Source organism: Lissotriton helveticus, chromosome 3_1, assembly GCF_964261635.1.
Source record: "Lissotriton helveticus chromosome 3_1, aLisHel1.1, whole genome shotgun sequence".
Lineage (NCBI taxonomy): Eukaryota > Metazoa > Chordata > Amphibia > Caudata > Salamandridae > Lissotriton > Lissotriton helveticus.
Genome location: NC_136061.1, coordinates 1393649412 through 1393669605, shown reverse-complemented (window position 1 = coordinate 1393669605; position 20194 = coordinate 1393649412). Strand labels below are relative to the sequence as shown.

Genomic DNA, 20194 nt, shown 5'->3' with positions numbered 1-20194 from the left:
TTCATTTAATGACAATTCTGCACAGATTAACAAAGACAACCCAGGAATTTTTCCAGTGTCACCATGACAGTGCTTTAGTAGACCCAACGCTAGTCAATTAGATGCCATTTCTAATTGCTAACTAGTTTATTCAGCATGAAATTGAGTGGATAAACGTATTAACGTTCATAGTTAATGTGAGCTGGTGCTCGGGTGGTGTGCAGGGCACTGGTTGTAGGAAAGTGTCCCTTTTTGACATGGTCAGACATGGTCACCCCCACTTTTTGCCTGGTAAATGATGCAATTTTGACAGACGTGCACTGGATTCCTGCTATCCAGGTCCCCAGTGTCCGATCACTTTACCAAAAACTGTACAATTGTTCTCCCAATTGGCAATACCTTTAGCACCCTTGTAAATTCCTAGTAAATGGTACCCCTGGTACCTCGGGCATGTATGCTAAAGAGGGTCCCTAAAGGCTGCACCATGTATGATGCCACTCTAAGGCACCCCTCACCACACTCATGCAATCTGGCATTGCAGGCTGCTAGACATGGTGCAGACAAAGGCAAAGACACACCATGACACATCTCCTGTGTGCCAAGTCTGCAGACACTGCATGCAATATATGTAAGTCCACTCCTACAGCAGGCCTTACAGCCCTAAGGCAAGGTGCATTATATTAAACATGATTACATATCTGCTTGTGCAGATATGCCCTTGTGATGTCCAAGTCGATTCTTGGACATTACCAGTGAACAGGGAAGCCATTTTGAGTATATGTACTGGGCACTGGTGATTATGAGTTCCCCAGCTACATGATGGCTTCACTGAAACCAAAGATGTTTGGTATCCAACATCTCATATTAATAAACCAACACTGATTCCAGTGATGGGTTTATTAGCGCATGCACTAGAGGGTACCTTAGAGCTACCTCCTGAAAACCTACCTACCTCTAGTGTGCTGCTGACTTGGGTAGACGAGCCTGCCACCACAGACAGGTTTCTTACCCCCTGCATGTGAGAGCACATGCTCTCTGAGGGCAGAAACAATGCCTGCTCTGGCTGGAGGTGTTGTAGCCTCCTCCAAGCAGGATGGCTAATAATCAGCATATCAAGGCAGGAGGATTCAATGGCCTCTGCCACCTTTGAAGTGTAACCCAGGCTTCCATCAGACAGGGGAAATGTCACCTTCTGCACTGGCCTATTTGGCACCAGAACAGGCGGGAAAATTAGCTAGTCAGGAGGCATGTTCATTATCAGGCCAGTTTCACCCCTAAGGTGAGCTACATGACCTGAACACGAAACTAGAATTGCACCATCTTGGTTTTTGATAAAGTTAGGTTCACTGGGTCAGGATTATGCCCACTTCCCAAGGGAAGTGGTCATATAGGGTGTATAGTCACCCTAATAGTAAGTAGCCCATTGGCTACTACCTATCACTCCTCTTTTTGCCCCTATATTGAGTATTTAGTGGCGCCCCTAATGCCAGGAACTCAGATTTGATGCACCCAGAAGAAGAGGACAAAGAAGAGCCGTGAAAATGAGAACTGAAGACTTGCTGTGGACTTTTTGGCACCAAACCCTGCCTGCCTGCTCCAGTCTCACCAATCGTGAAGAAAGCGACTCGTCCTGCAAGAACCCTGGTAGACTGCCAGCCCTTTTCAAATTTCCAGCAATATCATTTAAAGTACAGGAGCTACTCCTCTGTAGTCCGTAAGCACCAAAATAGCACTGCTTACTGTGCTGCCACTCCCCAGTTGTACTGATGTAGCAGCCACCTAGGAAGAGGTCACTTTGCTCAAGAAGGTCAGCTCCATCTCCCCACCAAGTGAGAAGATGCCAGGACCAACCGGAGCCCCACAGCACCAATATCCGGGGTACCGGACCCCTTGCAGCAACCAGGCCCTGTTTGAGTCTAATCCGGACTCCAACAAGACCAAGTAGCCATCGAAGGACTACAGCACTCAGAGTCCCACCTTCAGAGTGGCCCAGATGTCCTGATTCTTGCACCCTCAACAGGTGAGTCTGACAATCGCAAGGACCAGTGACGCACAAGCCCAGTCGACTTAGAGTGCCCTGGCCCGAATTCTCATGAACCGACTGTTCTGCCTTGCTCCCAGGACTCTTGTGAACCAAGCCCCCCATTGAGAGCTCCCGGACATTTCCCTAAGTCCCCCTCTGCAGCCTGTTTATAGGTACCCCCCTTCTCCTTCAGTGTAGAACGTAAGGCTACCAACCTGTCCAGCACCACTGCGCCCGGATGCCCCAGGACAGGTAAACTCTAATTGCTGAAAGTACTTTGCACCTTACCCCCCTACCACCTTAAGTCCTGAAGTGGACCCCCAGAAACCTACTGCAAGTACCCGTATACTGTATGTCCTTTTCTCCTATAGGAAACTATTGCGAGTAAAGAAGCATTTAAATTAACAACTTACTTGCCTGTGAAATTCGATATTTAAAAAACACTTTCTTGCTTACGAAGTTCTTGGTATCAATATGTATATAAAAATATGAGTTATTTTTCTAAATTTGTCTCGGATTTATTCTTTGAGTGTGTGTCTCATTTATGGCCTCTGTGAGCACAAAAAATACTTAGCACAACCCTCTGATAGGCCTAAAATGCTCGTCCACACTACCACAAAAGAGAACATTTAGTGTTATCATTTTTGCCTCTGTCAACCAATAAGGGATGCCTGGAATCTCTGCACAGTATACCTCGTTTTGGTGCACTATAGAGAGACAGCTTCCTACAATGGTGTGTCTTGTAACCCCGGCTGCACACTTACATTTCTTATTCAAAAGTCTTTCTAATGAGTATGAGTCACTCATTTTACCATGTTCACCTATCACAAGCTAAATAGGGGCCTACACATATTTTTTGTATACATAGATTTCACCTGGATGTGGAACACTAATGGCAGACCCCTATTTATAGAATCATGATATGTGGACATTTGTTTCGGCTCGCAGATGGAACTCAGATCTAAAGAAAACATGCGAGATGGCAGGATTTTCCATAGTCGTAAATGTGGGAAAGATGTGACCTGTGGGAGTACCCAGTTGTGGGGCACATGAGATCATTTGGAATGTTGGGAACACCTTCAAATGTGGGACTTGATTGGTATTCACAAACAATCACAATATATTTTCACACTCAAACTACATCTGAAGTATGGATGATTTAGTAAGGGAAGGATTTCACCAGATCAAAAAACAGTAAATTTTTGCCCCTATACATAACCCTGTGTTTTGTCTGTCATTATATCAGCAGCTGTAGGAATGTGAGAGACGGGTGTATTCTGTAAATCCACATTTTCTTTCAACTTCATACACTCCCATGAATTTCTCTAAATTCTAAAAAAAATATTATCTTGTGAAAACCCTAGATGTAAAAATCTAACTAAAAGACTACCACATTCTTTTAGGAAATAGATAAACGATAATGATTCTCTTTAAGTTCCAGGTTAACAGTCTTGCTTAAATATTCATTCATCTATTTTTTTCCTTTTCTTTCAAGGGTTTTGAAGATCCCAAGGATAAGTAAGTAGCATATATTATTCAACTTTTCATGGTTTGTTTTGGAAACAAATATGTTTTTATTTTTTTTATCAATTCAATTCTTTATTTCGGCAACATTTTGCCATAAAAGATTGCACAAAATACATACATAAATAAGTAAAAGCATACCAATCTTACTGGTACACAATCATTTAAGCACAATATAAAAATAATAAAAAACAAACACATGCCTGCATGGTTGAGTGTACTACCACTAAATCTTATAAAATTCATGTTGCTACCTTTATCGTTACAGTTTTAGACCTTTTTTCCTACGGGCAATGTATACAGAATGTAGGAATCTACTAGCACTAAAGACAATAATTTGGGAATTGTCAGATTTAATTATTCTATATGCCAAATTGCATGACCTAATACTCAAATGGTTACACAAGGGTTTAATCCAATTTTTTCTGGCTTGGGAGTATGCTTGACAGAAAAACAAGATGTGAACCTCATCCTCTTTGTAGTTTCCCTCACACATTATACAATTTTCACTTGCCACATGAGTTTCATCTTTATTTTTCCTAGACCAATATGCCATTGTAGAATTAGTCATAAGGTTACCATATCTAAACTTCATAATTTTTTTTTATCTTTAAGTACTATGCATTATGGTCCAATAGATAACAAAGAGACTGGTATTTTTTCCATTTGCTCGTAATTTAAGTTGATATTTGGAAGAAAGACTATCCTTAGACATAGTGGTACAACTCTCAATCAGGTATCTTTACTTGGCACTATTAACACAATGTGTTCTAAAGGCATATTGAGGCTTAATTGCCATGGTTTATATTTTTGTTTCGTGTGGTTAAATAGTGACAGTAAAAGAAACTCGAATTATATTTCGCTAATCATTGTACATATATAGCATATAAGGTCTTGTTTCTTGAGCCAGTCTACCAAAGGTGATTCAAGGATGACTCCCAGAGGCCACTTTACCTTTCTGGGTCGGATTGTTTGGGCCTTGTGGAAGTTCAGTCAGTACTCGGGTCAAGATTGTGACGTCTGTCTCGCATATCCTAACACTGATTCCCTGAAGTAGCTCGGTAATTTAAAGACCAAACCCAAAACAGTAATGCATGGAAACCAAGATTTTAGACTTTGATGTATGGCTTGTAGATAATTTTACCTCTACTGGCCAAAGTAGTCAGCATAGTTTTCAAGTAGAGAACCTTTTTCAAGGTTAAGCTCCAGTGCTTTTAACATTTTTAAGCTACCTCTCACCAGAAGCACACCGAAAAGTGCCTAATTTGTAAAAAACAAACAAAAAAGTGCCAGAGCCCTTCTCCCACAATTATGTATTTATTTATTTAATGCGCTTTTATATAGCGCGAACTTTACCGGAAGGTGTCAGAGCGCTTTACATAAGAACCAGTTGCAAAACATAAGGATTTAGGATTACATGCGTTACATAAAAGATACAAACAGAAACAATTGCAAATGTACAAGATGTAAAGTCACTCAAGGAAGAGATACAAATGGATATACTCTAAGGGGCAGATTTATTAAGGCCTTGCGCCGCCGGTGCGTCACTTTTTCCCATGTTAAAAGTGACGCATCGGCGGCGCAAGGCCTTCATAAATCTGCCCCTAAGAGTATTAGACCGTGGCCATTGGTGCTCGCGTTGAGAATTAAGTGCCGGTGTTAAGAATTAAGTGCCATTGCCGAGCACCGCAACCCACCATTTCAAATTAAGCACGGCACTGAAAGGCGAAAGACAGAAACAATTCACAGAATGCCAAGAGATTTAAAATGCAAAAAGCCTTAATGTCCTGCATGTTTTTCTACTTTCATGCGTTTGTAACATTCTTTTCAGAAACACGCAGGAAAACATGAACCCAGAAGATGAAGTCGACGAGTTTCTAGGCCGTGCCATTGATGCCAGAAGTATAGATCGATTACGGTCTGAACATGTCCGCAAGTTTCTGTTAACATTTCGGGAGCAAGATCTTGAAAAAAAGGTAAAGGGCTTCAGTGGACCAAATGAGCTAATTTGATGGTCAGTCAATGTAGCATTTATGAATTTTGATGAGAGTCTTATGTTTAGATACAACCACTTATTTTATGATTTCTGAACACACAAAGAGGGTGAAAAGTAATGATCTCATGGTAATAAACTCTGGATCATTCATTAATGCTATAGGAACAGGCGTACTGGGGGCAGCAGGTTTCAGAAAACTCCTCTTATAGCAATCGAATCTGCTGGCACATTCCAAACCAGCCATTAAAGTGCCCTTCCCAGACGCTGGGCCACAGGGCAATGAGAAGGAGGGCACTTGGCAACTTGGTATAGAGACTTCATTGCCATTGGCACATTTTTACAGACTAACATTGAGAAACAGAAACATTACTATGTTAAAGTGAGAGCATGATGGTGCTACTGCCTGGGATATATTGCACGTTAGTCAGACCTCTTTTTCCATTTGATTAATTAACAGTTTAGTTCTGTCCACCACAGCATGGGGCAGTGGGCCTCCCCACCTCATGCGTTGGCTGCCTTCATTGTGAGTGACAGCATTTTTCTTGCTTGCAAAGCCATCTAAAAATCTGTTTTAATGCTGTCGGCGGCAGTGATGCTTAGAAAAGAGGCCAAAACACCAGCCACGGCCTGTGCAAGTAAGATATTTATTTAATTTTCCCTCGTCGTCATCTGTCGAAATACACCCCCATCAGGCCTCGCGCCCCACTGCTCTTACATGTCCCTTGTATCCCAGGTGAGACAAAAAGGGTGCATTTGTGGAAGTACCAGTTTACAGTGTGAGGCTGAGATGTAGGTGTACCCTGACTTGAGACTTTCGTGCACTGCTATCTAGAAGTTGTCCCTAGCAGTCTTCCCACTTTAGAAGTGACCTGGAGGAAAATATCAAGCAGTATCCATTAACCTGAAAAGTTAAAATGTACGTGATGTTTGACCTCTTGAAGTCCTGAGATAGGCAAGACCTTAGTGGCCACGTTCTCTTAGTATCTCCCACAAGGAGATATTTGCTGCATGGATTAAAATTTCAGTAGTGCCTCCTACAGAATGTGTTTTAATATGCTGAGCAGTGGTGTTTGGTGGTATCAACCCGTTGCGTGCTCATGACGGCTCCACACCATCATGAGTCACGGGCGGTGTGTGCTCATGATGGCGTGGAGCCGTCATGCCGCTGCCGCTCCGTGGGACTAAATGCGACTAAACTGGCGAATTAGTGAGTGGGCGGGGTCATGACGGCTCCACACCGTCATGAGTACACGCCGCCCGTGACTCATGATGGAATGGAGCTGTCATAAGTATGGGAGCGCCACGCCCACCCCCTAGCCTCTCCCGCGCCACTCCGGAATTCGCAGGGAAGGTGTTAAAAAATGGTGGGGCTCTACATATATTTATATTACAACATTACAAAATTACTTCAAAACACATTACATTAAACAATTAAAAAAGAAAAAAATTAAGTTTCACTTACCTTATCCTGCAGCACGTCCTCAATTGTCTCCAGTCACAGGTTTCAGACTCCTCCGAGCACGAGGTGACCTCGCAAAGCCAACTACCTTATCCAATCAAAATGCTGCTCTCATGAAGTCTCTGGATTGGCTGGAGCAGACTACCCCAGTGCTCTGAAAGGCACTGGAGTCCTGTGCCTGCTCTCCAACCCAGCTGGGTTGGAGAGTTTGAATTGCACATGTCCGTTTAACTGTAACAAGGTAGCTGGCCAAACTGACATGTGCCATTCATAGTGATGGGGCCACTGGTCACTGCTGGCAATCAGCAGCAATGATGTACTGGCTCTGCCCTGCCCTCTCCTATCGGTAGAAAGCTGCAAAAACAAAACGACAATAAAATCCTTTTATTACCATTTTATTTTCCAGCTTACTGCACATCAGTGGTTTTGGTTGGAGGGGGGGGTTGGGTTACGGAGCTCCTCCGCTCATACAGAAGAAGCCCCACTGATGTTGAGCCCTGTTGACCCTCAGTTCATGACATTCCATCGCTGGTAGATTTTCGGATCCCAAAAAAAGAGACCATTTGTGAACATAGAGATAGAGCTATAAAACATTAAGGCAGGAGCGGCCTTAGGCATGTGCAAGCTGTGCACCTGCACAGGGTCACAAAACCCCAGGGGCCACCACGCCAATATATATTCTTAATATAATAATCCTCTGAGGATGGATACATATTTACGGGGAGGCCCCTGGCAGGGATTTGGTGGCCTTCTGCTCTGCTCCACTTCCAAACACCCTGACCCCCCCTCTTCACTGGCCTCTGCGCTCCGCCCGACCCAGCCCCCCTCTTCCGGGGCCTCCCTACCTATGCGCCCTACCCAGGGCCGCCATGAGCCTAGAGCCACCCCTGATTAAGGTGCCTAAACCAACAGCTTGAGCACGACCCTGAATCAAAAATATCGAGCCTCATGCGACCTTCCTAAGCGTCCATGTGCTGCCTTATCCCTCTGGATGATTTTGGCTCTAGGAAAGAGACTAACTGTGATTGTACAGTGCCAGGAAAAAACACCCTCAGTGGCTACAGATTTCAATTGTTACTGTGCAGTATTGTTCCGCTTCAAAATAGAGTGTTAATGTGTTCCTAAAATTTAGCATATTCAGCCTTGTGGCGCTCTCGATGGCCACACTGTCCTGCCTTCAGCCATTTGAGGATTTTGCCTTTCAACTGAGAGGCTGTAGAACGTCTAACAGTCAAACTGTTGACCAGGATGAAACACTAGGCCTTACTCAAACTGCACTCCACTGTGGTTTGTCTGAAACAACACCTAGGACCCAGTCACCCTTGTTCCCCAGGCTAACATTAGCTTTTACTTTCTCATTATTTCATGTGTGTGAAATTCTTGGTTCCTGATCCCCTTAACCAGTTTTATTGTTTTAGTGGTGTTTTACTGGTTGAAATGTTCTTTTTACTAAATTTGTAATTTTAGTACTTAATTTCTTGATTTTGATGTTGTATTGGTGCTGCCTAAATACTTTCATCACATGTTTCTCCAAAAGAAACCTTTTGCTTTGAGCCATAGCTACATTATGTAAGCCTAGGATGTCTCATTGAGACCTGTACTTTAACTTCCTATGACCTGAGTTACCTACCATTGTAGAAGGTGTCCACATAGTTCGTCCTTATTCTCAGAAAGGTCAAATATGCAAATGTACAATAGTGTAAGAGTTTCCATCTGTAAAATTTTCCACCTACTAAAAATTCCACATCCCACAATTTTATGCATGCGAATACCCTTGGAAACTGTAACTGTCATAGGGGCCAGATGTATCAAAGGGTTTTACCCATTCTGTGTCTACGGGAAAATGTGTTCATACATATGGCCCATAGTGCTCTAAGTGCACCTCAAAAATGTTATGCGTGCCACAAAAGGTGTGAAATCCCTCCAAAAGAAGGAGGACTTCTTTGGAAACCTATTTTTACTTTTGTCTCTTAAACTTTTGTGCATTGGGCCACGCGCAAGAAGCAGTCAATCACACCAGTGCATTAAAGTCCCCTACAACGACTCGGGCATCATGATTGTCGAAATCCCCCCTGTGGGACATGAATTGCGTCAGGGTAGTAGTTTCTCTTGCTCACCTGGTCCCACGAATGTAAATGTTACACATGTGGGTTGACCGTCAATCCTTGTTCGTGAGGGCAATACGCATGATATCTAGGGAGTTCAGATTAAGTCAAGATAAGCCCATGAACAATGACAACCTGACCTTTATGATAAGACCACCCAATCGGTGACCCTTCCCAGTGTGTCAGGCAGGAATATTACAGGAGACGTGCTGTCTGGAACCTGTGGACAGGTTCCAGACAGCACATCTCCTGTAATACACAGATATTGAAACGATCCATGAAACTACAGAGTCCGGGTCTCCTAGCTCGTGGTTTAGAACTACAACATTCCAGGATATGATGCTAATACTTGTGTGAGTTGTAATTGATTTCTGGGCTGGCCATTAAAGGGGGACATGTCTTATAGGGCAGGTGAAATGCAGTCCCCCTCTTGCTTCTGCAGGGACACCTTTGACCGATTGGTGTTACCCAGGACCTGCTAGATGCAGTGGAGGAGGGCCTGGGATTCTGTTAGTCCACCATCAAAGTCTTCAGTTGATCTCTATCAGAAGAGAAGAAATGTGGGGCAAAGGGGGTTAGGCTTAGTAGTTTTAGTTTAAGCCATTCACACCAGTCTGTTTGCAGCAATACAGAAACTTATCAGTTCCTGTAAAATCACAATTGGAACAGTCCATCCCATTATATCATCTTTCTGAAAACTATTTTTTTTTATCTGAAACCCCCCAAAATTCTAAATGTTTCCATTTGTCACAAGAAAAAATATGCTCTTTTGATAGCGGGGGCTTGTGTCCTGATATCTAAGGGAGATATTGTTTTTTCATTTATAATCTTGGAACATCAAAGTTTTTGAACCGTGAATATGTACCCTAATATTTGTTATCCTTTTTTCCCTACACAGTACTCTAAGCAAGTGGACGACCGCTTTGGCGCTTATGTGGCTTGTGCCTCACTTGTCTTCCTCTTCATTTGCTGTGTACAGATCACCATTGTGCCACAGTGAGTACGCCATTTTCTGTGGTCTATTTGCCATCCTGATTTAGAAGTGAGAAACCATAATATTTAATCTATTTTAATACCAGGCATGAAAAGAAGAATGAACAAGTCAAATATATTAGGCTGTGTTGGGGGCAAGTCTGATGGCTCAATATTGATGATGGGGAGTGAAAGGTAGATGTGAATTCTCTCCATTTTGGTTGAGGAGTGTGCCACCATGCTGGCTCTACTAAATACACCTAGAATTCCTCGTGCTTCTTAATGCAACCATGGTGCTTATGTATGCTCAAGTGAGAAGAAAGTTGACAATTAACACAAGAGCTATATTTATGTTAGAGATGTTTTTATGAAGTAGAGCCCTGGAGTTCTTGAACGTTAGGGTGCTGTTTAACAAATTCAGACAAGAAAATTCCAATTAAGACTGGAAAAAGATGTGTGTAGACATAAAATAGAAAACACACCAAACACAGGGAATTATAGACAATTAAATATTACAAATGTTATAGAACTCAGAAAAAGATCATTCGTAATAGAAAGCCGCAATACAAGGGACATTCCTGGTACACCCAGTGAAGGCACCAATATCCTTTAAACATGAATTCAACTAGGGCAAATCGTATATTTGTTAGGCTCATATACCTCTTTATGATCATACATCAGTAAAAAGTGTATGCGTGTTATATACATTTTTGTTGAACATTTCTGCACTAATATTAACATTGTCTGCATTATTAGTAATGAATTTACAGTGTACCAGCAAACAGATCTTTTTGTATTAAATCTATCCCTAAGACCTGCGTTCACATCTTTATTATAAATGCACGGAAATAAGGATACAACCAAATGGCAGTTCTGTGCTGTTATAAACTTCCAACAAATATATCAATTAAAATGCATGTTGTTTTAAAAATAGAAATTTGCTAAATTGAACAAGCAAGAACACATTTTAGCACAGATACAACATATTTTTTGTCTACCATAAACCCATTGTTCAAAAGAGACCTTTGTAATTGTATTCTGTTTAATTCATTTCGGAATCCCTCTATTTTATGTGTGTGTAGACTCTTTATCCAATTAAAAAGTGTATTGAACTTTTCAACTAATATTGAGTCAGTCGAACTCCTTTTTCTTAGACGTGAAGTTGTCTATTCCTTGCCAATATGGGCATTTAATAAGCAAGCTACAAAAATAAAATTTGTGATATGTCTGATTTGGATGCATGTTCATAGTAGCTGAAATTCTGTAGTTGAAGCTTCATTTCATTCAGATTTTACGACTAGCCTTTGAGACAGTTTTTTACAAATTCACACATAATATACATACATAGAGGGGACTTTCATCAGCAGACATCATCAATTAGTCTATTTAATTGTCATTCACATTTTACTTAGGCCCATTGCAACATATAACATAGGTAATCAGTAAGCACGCTTTACTCATTGCCTCCCTCCCATTTCTGTGACTGTGCAAAGCCTGTGCAAATTGGTCAGCAGAGCCTATATATTGTTTATTTTGCTTCCTTGGCAATGCTGGTTCAAAATGTACTTTTATTAAATTTTTATAATAACTTTAAATCCACCTATTTTGCGTGAACTTCAGGTGCCCAGTTAGATAGTGAGTTATTTCCCTTCTCCTATTTGTCTCATCTGAGACAGCTCATGCGCTATAGTTTTCAAGAAATGTTGTTTACTAAAAGGGTCTTGGAGCCCGCCCATTGTGTTCTATTTGTTGGCTTCATTGTTACTCTTATTTGATGCCTCTTAATTGACCAGCTTGTGCTGGTTTTACTTCCTCTTCTTTCATTTGGAGCACAGACCAGGTAGTGATTGCTTCATTTTCATTAGTGTCCTTCCCCTGATCGGGTTGTGACTGAGGTGCTATTGTTCTCTTTTTTCCCCTGTTGTCATTGTCCATGTTGCTTCTTTCCCCCCACACTCAGTTGAACGTGTTGCTTCTTGTTTCACCCCCATTGTATGTGTTGCTTCTTCCCTCCCTCTTGTCCGTGTTGCTTCTTCCCTCCCACCCACTTGTTTTCCATTTTGCCTCAGCCCTCCCACGCATGTTGTCTGCATTGCTTCCTAGTTGTCTGTGTTGCTTCTTACCTCCCAGACCCCTGTTGTCCATGTTGTTTCTTCCCTTCCACCCCCATTGTCTATGAGGTTCCTTCCCTCCTACCCCCCTGTTGTCTGTGTTGCTTCTTTCCTTCCACTCCAGTTGTTTGTGTTGCTTATTGTCTCCTTAGCTCATGGTCCATGTTGCTTCTTAAGTTCCACCTTGTTATCTGTGTTGCTTTTTCCCTCCCACCCCATTTGTCTGTGTTGCTTTTTCCCTCCCACCCCGTTGTCTGTGATGCTTCTTCCCTCCCACCCCATTGTCCTGTTGCTTTTTCCCGCTCACCCCCACATTGTTGGTGTAGTTTCTTCCTTCCCACCCAACTGTTTGTCCAAGTTGCTTCTTAGTTGTCTGTGTTGCTTCTACCCTCCCACCCACTTTGTCCGTATTGCACCTTACCTCCCACCCCCTCTTTATCTGTGTTGCATCTTCCCTCCCACCTCCACTTGGTCTGTGTTGTATCGTACCTCCGACCCCCTTTGTTCATGATGCATCTTGCCCCCAACCCCTTTTGTCCCTGTTGTATATTTCCTTCCACCCCTCTTTGTCTGTATTGCATTTTCCATCCCACCTCCTTTTGCCTGTGTTGTATCTTTCCTCCCACCCTCCTTTTGTCTATGTTGCATATTCCATAACAGCCCCAGTCTGTGTTGCATCCTTCCTCCAAGCCTCTCTTTGTCCATGCTGCATCATCCCTCCTACCTCTACTTTGTCTGTGTTGCATCTTACCTCCCACCTCCCTTTGTCAGAGTTGTATCTTCCTGCCAACCCCCTATTGTCTGTGTTGCATCTTCCCTCCCACCCCTTTGTCCGTGTTGCATCTTCGCTCTCACCCCCTTTGTCCATGCTGCATCTTCCCTCCCAACCCCCTTTGTCTGTGTTTCATTATTCCTCCTACCTACACTTTGTCCTTGTTGCATCTACCCCCACTGGCCCTTTGTCCACGTTACATCCCCCCACTGGCCCTTTGGCCATTTTGCATCTTCTCCCAAATTGCCCTTTGTCTGTGTTGCATCTTCCCTCCTACCCACCCTTTGTCCATGTTGCATCTTCCCTCCCACCTGCCCTTTGTGTTGCATCTTTTCCTCCCACCCACCGTTTGTCTTTGTTGCATCTTCCCTCCCACCTGCGCTTTGTCCATGTTCAATCTTCCCTTCCACCCACCCATTGTCTGAGTTGCATCTTCTCTTCCTTGTTGTCGTTGTTGCATATTTCCTCCCACCCTCCCTTTGTCCATCTTGTATCTTCCCTCACAACCCTTATATCCATGCTGCATCTTCCATCCCACCCCTGTCATCAGTGTTGCTTCTATAGTTGTCCATGTTGCTTCTTCACTCCCATCCTCCATTTTACACGTTGCTTCTTCTTTCCCACCCCCATTGTCCATGTTGCTTCTTCCCTCCCACGCACATTTGTCCATGTTGCTTCTTCCCTCAGACCGCCATTGTCCATGTTTCTTCTTCAGTCCCTCTGTCCGTGTTGCTTCTTCCCTCCCACCCTCGAGTTGTCGTTTTTGCTTCTTCCTTCCCACTCTCCCATTGTCTGTGTTGCTTCTTTCCTCACACCCTCCAGTTGTCCATGTTGCTTCTTCCCTCCTACCCTCACGTGGTCCGTGTTTCTTCTGCCCTCACTTTGTCTGTGATGATTCTTCCCTCCCACCCTCCTGCTACCCGTGTTTCTTCTTCCCTCTCACCTCCCCATTGTCTGTTGTGCTTCTTATTTCTCTGTGTTGCTTCTTACCTTCCACCCCCTGTTGTCCATATTGCTTCTTTGCTCCCACCCCCTTGTCCATGTTGCTTCTTCCCTCCCACCCGCTTCTACATATTGCTTCTTCCCCCCGCCTGTCTGTGTTGCTTCTTTCCTCCCAAGCCTGTCTGATTTGCTTCTGTCCGTGTAGCATCTTAAATTCCACCCACCCTTGTCCGTGCAGCATCTTCCCTCCCACCCACCCTTGTCCGTGTAGCACCTTCAGATCCATTATTAAACATAAAAGCACTTTTTTTCAGGCCCAGATAGAATCTGCCCAGAACTCTACAAGAAGGCTATTTCAAGTAGTCGATTCTCTCTCTAACCCTCCGACAGGACCTCCCATTGAGCCATGTCATGATCTTTGTAATGAGGTAGCAACTTTCTTTTCCACCAAGGTCACCAATATCTATTCATCTTTTTCCCTCCCTAAATGCTCGGATCACCCTGACCCCCCTCGTCCGGCCCCTTTAAACACACTTATTTTCTCCAACTTCCAGCTGGCCTCGACAGACCTGATCAGCAAACTGATCACTTCCATCAAATCTGGATCTCCTTTAGACCCTTGTCCCCCTTCCATACTGAGCACTCTCACTGAGGTTATTACTCCCCCGCTCGCGGACTTATGTAATTCCATTTTCCAGACAGGCATTTATCCTGAAATCTGGAAAAAGGCAGTCATCAAGCCCCTGTTAAAAAAAACGTCATTGGACCCCGCGGATTCAGCTAGTTACAGACCGATCGCCTGCCTCCCATTCCCGGCCAAAATATTTGAAGCAGTCATGAACAACCAGCTTTCAGGGTTCATCGACAGTCACCAACTTCTAGATGATACCCAGTTCGGGTTCAGGAAGGGCCATAGCACAGAAACCGCTCTGATAAAGGCCTCTGACGAGATTAGGACTATAATGGACCAGGGTGGGGTGGCGGTCCTAATACTCCTAGATCTGTCCGCTGCCTTTGACACGGTCGATTACTCCATCTTGATCGACCGTGTCACATCCCTGGGGGTCTCCCATCTTGCCAGGGACCTTATTGCTTCATTTCTGGCCAACCGCACGCAGATGGTGAAACTGGGCTCCTTCTACTCGCCTACCTTCACCCTTCCGTGCGGGGTGCCCAGGGCTCCTCGCTAAGCCCCACATTATTTAATATATATGTGGCGGATCTGGCGAGGGTAATAAAAGCACACGGGCTGCGCTTAACCACCTATGCGGATGACACCCAATTGGTGTTGGCGGTACATAAGGATGAACCAGCCGTTGCTGCAAGATTCCAGGAGGGGATGTTGGCCATCGGCTCATGGATGTCAAGTAACTGCTTGAAATTAAATTCGGACAAAACCGAGGTGATGACCTTTGGCAACCTTTCACCGGAATGGTCCTCCACCTGGTGGCCCATTGAAATGGGTTCCCCTCCCACTCCATTTGCCAAGGTCAGAAACCTCGGTGTTATGTTCGATGACAAGCTGTTATTCAAGCATCACGTGAATGCAGTGGTCTCATCCTCCTTCTATATGCTGAGGAAGATTAAGAAGCTGTTGCCATATCTCCCTCCAGCTGCAGGAAAAACACTGATCACCACCCTCGTTTTTTCCAAGATGGATTATGGCAACGCTCTCTTCCTCAACACCCAAGAACACGTCTTAACCAAACTACAATCAGACCAAAACGCTGCAGCCAGAATTCTGCTCGGCATCCCCAGTCACCGCCCCACCTCCTCGGCCATACGTCACCTGCATTGGCTAAGGGTCAAGAGTCGGATAAAGTGTAAGGCACTCTGCATTGCCTATAAAGCCATCCATGACTCAGGACCCAGGTTTCTTAAGGATGCTTTTCGGATCTACGTTCCAAAAAGATCACTTCGCTCATCCTCCACCCATCTTCTTTCTGTCCCACGTACCAGAACCACTACCTGGGGAGACAGACGTTTCTTAGTAGCAACCCCCAGGCTATGGAACTCTCTCCCTTTGTTCATCAAAACCAGTCCCCCTCTCATCATCTTCCGTAAACTCCTGAAAACCTGGTTATTTAATCAATAATCATCTGGCTGCTTTCTGTCCCAGCAAGTCCGACATGCGCCGAGACACCCCAGGGTAGTTGTGCGCAATAAAAATTCCAAAAACATAAACATAACCATAAACTTCCCTTCCACCCCCTTGTCTGTGTTGCGTCTTTCCTCCCAACCCCCTTGTCCATGTTGCTTCTTTTCTCCCATTACCCTTGTCCATGTTACTTCTTCCCTCTCACCCCCTTTGTTCGTGTTGCTTCTATTCCCTACCATCCCCTTGTCCATGTAGCTTCTTCCCTCTCACCCCCTTGTCCATGTTGCTTCTTCCCTCCCAACCCCATATCCCTGTTGCTTCTTCCCTCCCATCCACCTTGTCGGTGTAGCTTCTTGCCTCCCACTCTGCCTTTTTCATGTTTTGCTTTTCTTCCCACCACCTTGTCCATGTTGTTTCTTCCCTCCCACCCCCCCTTGTCCATGTGGCTTCCGACCCTCTAACCGCCCCAGTGTGTGTTGCTTCTTATTGCCCATATTGCTTTTTCTCTTCCACCCCTCTTGTCTGTGTTGCTTCTTGGCCTCCCACTTCCCCAAGTCCTTGTTGCTCCTTCCTTCCCAACTCCATCAGTGTTGCTTCATCTCTCCCTTTCCCCGTTGTCGTGTTGCTTCTTCCCTCTCACACACCCTTGTCTGTGTTGCTTCTTCCCTCCACCTGCCACTTGTCTGTTTTGCTTCTTAAACTACCCTCCCCTTGCCCATGTTGCTTCTTCCCTCCCACCACCCTCCTGGTTGCTTTTTCTCTCATCCCTGCCCATGTTGTTTCTTCCCTCTCCCCTGCCCATGTTGCTTCTTCCCACCCCATGCACATGTTGCTTCTTCTTTCCCACTCCTGTACAACATGGCAAAAGAAATTATCAAAGGCAATAGATGTCACATACATACAACCTATTGACGTTGCCAATGCTTGTTTAAGTTGCAGTTATAAAGTAACATTGTAGCTGCGTGCGATTTGTGAGCTTGGTTAAGTGGTGATTTATTCTTCTCCTTCACAAAGGATAAAATACATTGGCACATCTGAAAGGATACATTTTTTTTTTAACCAAATTACTAATAAAACAGCCTCACCCATAAAAAAATTTTTTTAAATAAAATTTATATAGCAAGCAAATGGTGGCCACATTTAGATGGTGCATCGTTTTATTTTTGTTACGTATGATTGTGATAAAATAAATAACCCATTGAACCAGTTTATCAAGGCCAGATCTATTGGCTTTCAGAAGCTGCCCATGCAGGTAAGAGCGTTGGGATGGTGGAGCTGGGTTGGGGGGTTTCGACAGACAATAACGAGGGAAAATTATTTACTTATTTAATTTTCCCTCATGGTCTGTCGAAAGCCCCCCAACCCGGCCCCACCGCTCTTCCCTGCACGGGCCACTGCTGTTGGCTTTGCGAAACCGTTTTGTAACTAGTGGCTTTTTAATTCTGTTGAGGAGTTCAGCTGGTTGCACCAATACATTCATTTGTCTGTTGAGAGACCTATGTAGAACTCATGTACAATGTACCAAGAATCAGTTTTGTATTGTGGAGTTTTCTCAGTCCCAGAGTACTCTACATTTCACATACTACAATTTACATTCTTGTAAAAAAAAAAATTGAAGCGCTTTGTTAATGGCATTGAAACATTGAAATAGCCCTTTCCCTCAAGATTTATGGACTGATTACGAGTGTGTGGTCTTCCTGCAGAGCGCCACGCGAGCGCTCCACCTGAGGACCGCCAAATCCGTCCATACAACACCTGCCAAATTTGTTGCTTAATCCTGGTCTGGCGGGTGGCGCAACAGTGGTCCGACGGTGGTCCCACGGCAGTGAATTTCTAGGTTCATAGGAGAGTCTTAGAAAGGCAGCACCAAGGGACCGCCGCAGTACATTCCTACCCGATATTGTGCAGTCCATGCCATGCAGGAACAGGGGTTCAAACATACAGGGGGGTGCAACATGTGCCCCACTGCATGCACCCCCAGGGCCAGAGGCCTGACCTGCTGCGCTGCCATTCTTTCCATGACAGGCTCACTGCCATGGAAATGTTGGCAGAGAGGCAACTTGTAATATGCTTGGCAGTGCCACAGCACTACCACCAGCATATTGCAGCTCCTGATCACTGCGCCACCGCCGCAGGATCACGGATCCCCGGCGGTTGCAGCGGTCCAGTGGCGGTCCAACTGCCAAAGCCGTAATAAGGCAGTTGGGCCACCAGTCTGATGGTCCACGGACCTCACACATGACTATGGTGGTCCAGTGGACCACTGTAGTCTTAATCAGGGATGTACGGCATTACGACGCGTTCTTTTACAACGCGTGCTGTTACAACGTGGTTTTTTCAACGCAAGTCGTTACCACGACTTGCTTTGGAGGGGGTGCGGACTTAGGAATTTTTTTAATTTACTATTCCAACACCAGCCTACGTACAGTAGGGAAGGTGTTGGATAGTAAATCAAAAAATTCCTTGTCCTGCAGCGCCCTCCAGCGCAAGTCGTGGTAACGACTTGCGTTGAAAAGACCGCGTTGTAACGGCACGACGGTGTAACAGCCGCGTCGGAAAGGCTGTTCACCCTTAATCAGGCCCTTAGTATTCAAATGTACAGTCTTCTGGTCCACTGTGAGTAACATAGGAGCATATTACCGAGATGTGCGTTGCAAAACGCACAACGCACATCTCCGTATCGCCGGCTATCGCCGGATTTCATCGCCTAATTAGCGCGCAATTATCAATGCGCATCAGGCAGGCGATCAGAAATCCGGCGATAGTCGGCGATATAGCACATTAGCGCATGAAAACAAACGTTGTTTTCATACGCTAATGTGGGCCTTGATATTATGGGGGGGTGGATTCAGCTTTATGATCCACACCCCCATGTTAACAATGCCTAACGCCTGGTCGGAGCAGGCGTTGGGAGACCTGCGATAAATTAGTTCATCGCAGGTTTTTGTCTCCCAACGCCTGCCTTGGTAATAGGGTGTTCCCACCTCCAACCACATTTTACATGTAGTTGGACGTGGAAACGCCCACTTTGCATGTCATTAGCGATGTTTATCGCCGACATGCAAAGTGGGTTCGGGCCAGACTTTAAAGTGCCCTTGGTAATAGGGCTCTAGCTGTATCGCCGCTTTCTCGGCACAATTCGCCGAGAAAGCGGCAATACAAGCCCTTCGTAATATGCCCCACAATGTTTTATCTCGGAAAATACATTTGAAAAAGTGACTCTTGGTGGATTTTTTGGGGTATAAGGAAAGATCGCTATATAAATAAGGGGAAAGAAATTGAGCAGTCCTTCTAACATACTGTCAATGTGAAAAGCAACCGGTTTATGTATGACTCCATAAATGTCGGGTTTTTCTGAAAAGCTGCAAAACGCAGTCTCTTCCTATATTGGGAAATTATTTTTTCAGCAAGCAAAGACCCTCACCTACCAAGTGGAATGCTTCGTCATGAGTCCTCCTCCTCCTTGGGTGAGGGTTGCAATACTCCGTGGGCTCCTTTAGGAGCACTTAGCAGAGATCTTTGATCCTGTGTTCGTGTGTCACAAGTATATACCGAACATTCCCTTGAAGAATAGGTTTTCCAAGAGACTGAAAAGGAAATAGACATTGGTCCAATTAAGTTAAAATTGTTTATGGATATCCTAAACTAGGGATTTTCTTTCAGTTACTGTTGGAATCCATGTAAGATTAACAACAAGCGTTGGCAAAGCTAATATTTTTTCGCCAATGCGGAATCTTTTGTCCTTTATCAATGTTTTTTATATGTTGCAGATGACTATAATAAAGAAGTGGCATAACGGAAGGAGCTGCCGACTTGGGGAACTGGGTTTGAGTCTTGGCATTGGCTAAACATCATGTGATCCTGGCCAAATCATGTAATCTCCCGAGTGCCTTAAAAAACTAAAAAAAAGCGTCTCTGTGCAATGTAACTGGTGCTGTTATAAAGCGCTCAAATAGTAAAGACCAAGGATTGACAACCATTATTTATCCTTGAAGCAAAGCACAGAATGAACCAGCACCATCAGTGAAAAGAGCAACCAAGCTTGCACCATCTCAGTCACAATGCCAAGATCCCTAAAGTGTTTTTCATAAAAGCTACCTGTACTGTGAAAGAAGCTGATCCGTACACCTAAAGGTGTGCCAGTGTCCTAGGTGAAGAGAAGAGGAAGCCTGTGAGGGGAGAGAGGAAAGGTCAGGAAGAGTGGCAGTGGAGA

General features: G+C 44.4%; 1 protein-coding gene across 1 annotated transcript in view; it reads left to right on the top strand.

Annotated features, from left to right (window-relative positions):
• ADCY5 (adenylate cyclase 5) overlaps positions 1 to 20194 on the top strand; it is a 951006-nt gene that overhangs the window by 641593 nt on the left and 289219 nt on the right. Inside the window, exons 7-9 of the mRNA XM_078682034.1 lie at positions 3498 to 3520; positions 5358 to 5502; positions 9985 to 10082. Coding sequence (XP_078538160.1) covers positions 3498 to 3520; positions 5358 to 5502; positions 9985 to 10082 — 266 coding nt within the window. The remainder of the gene's footprint in view (positions 1 to 3497; positions 3521 to 5357; positions 5503 to 9984; positions 10083 to 20194) is intronic.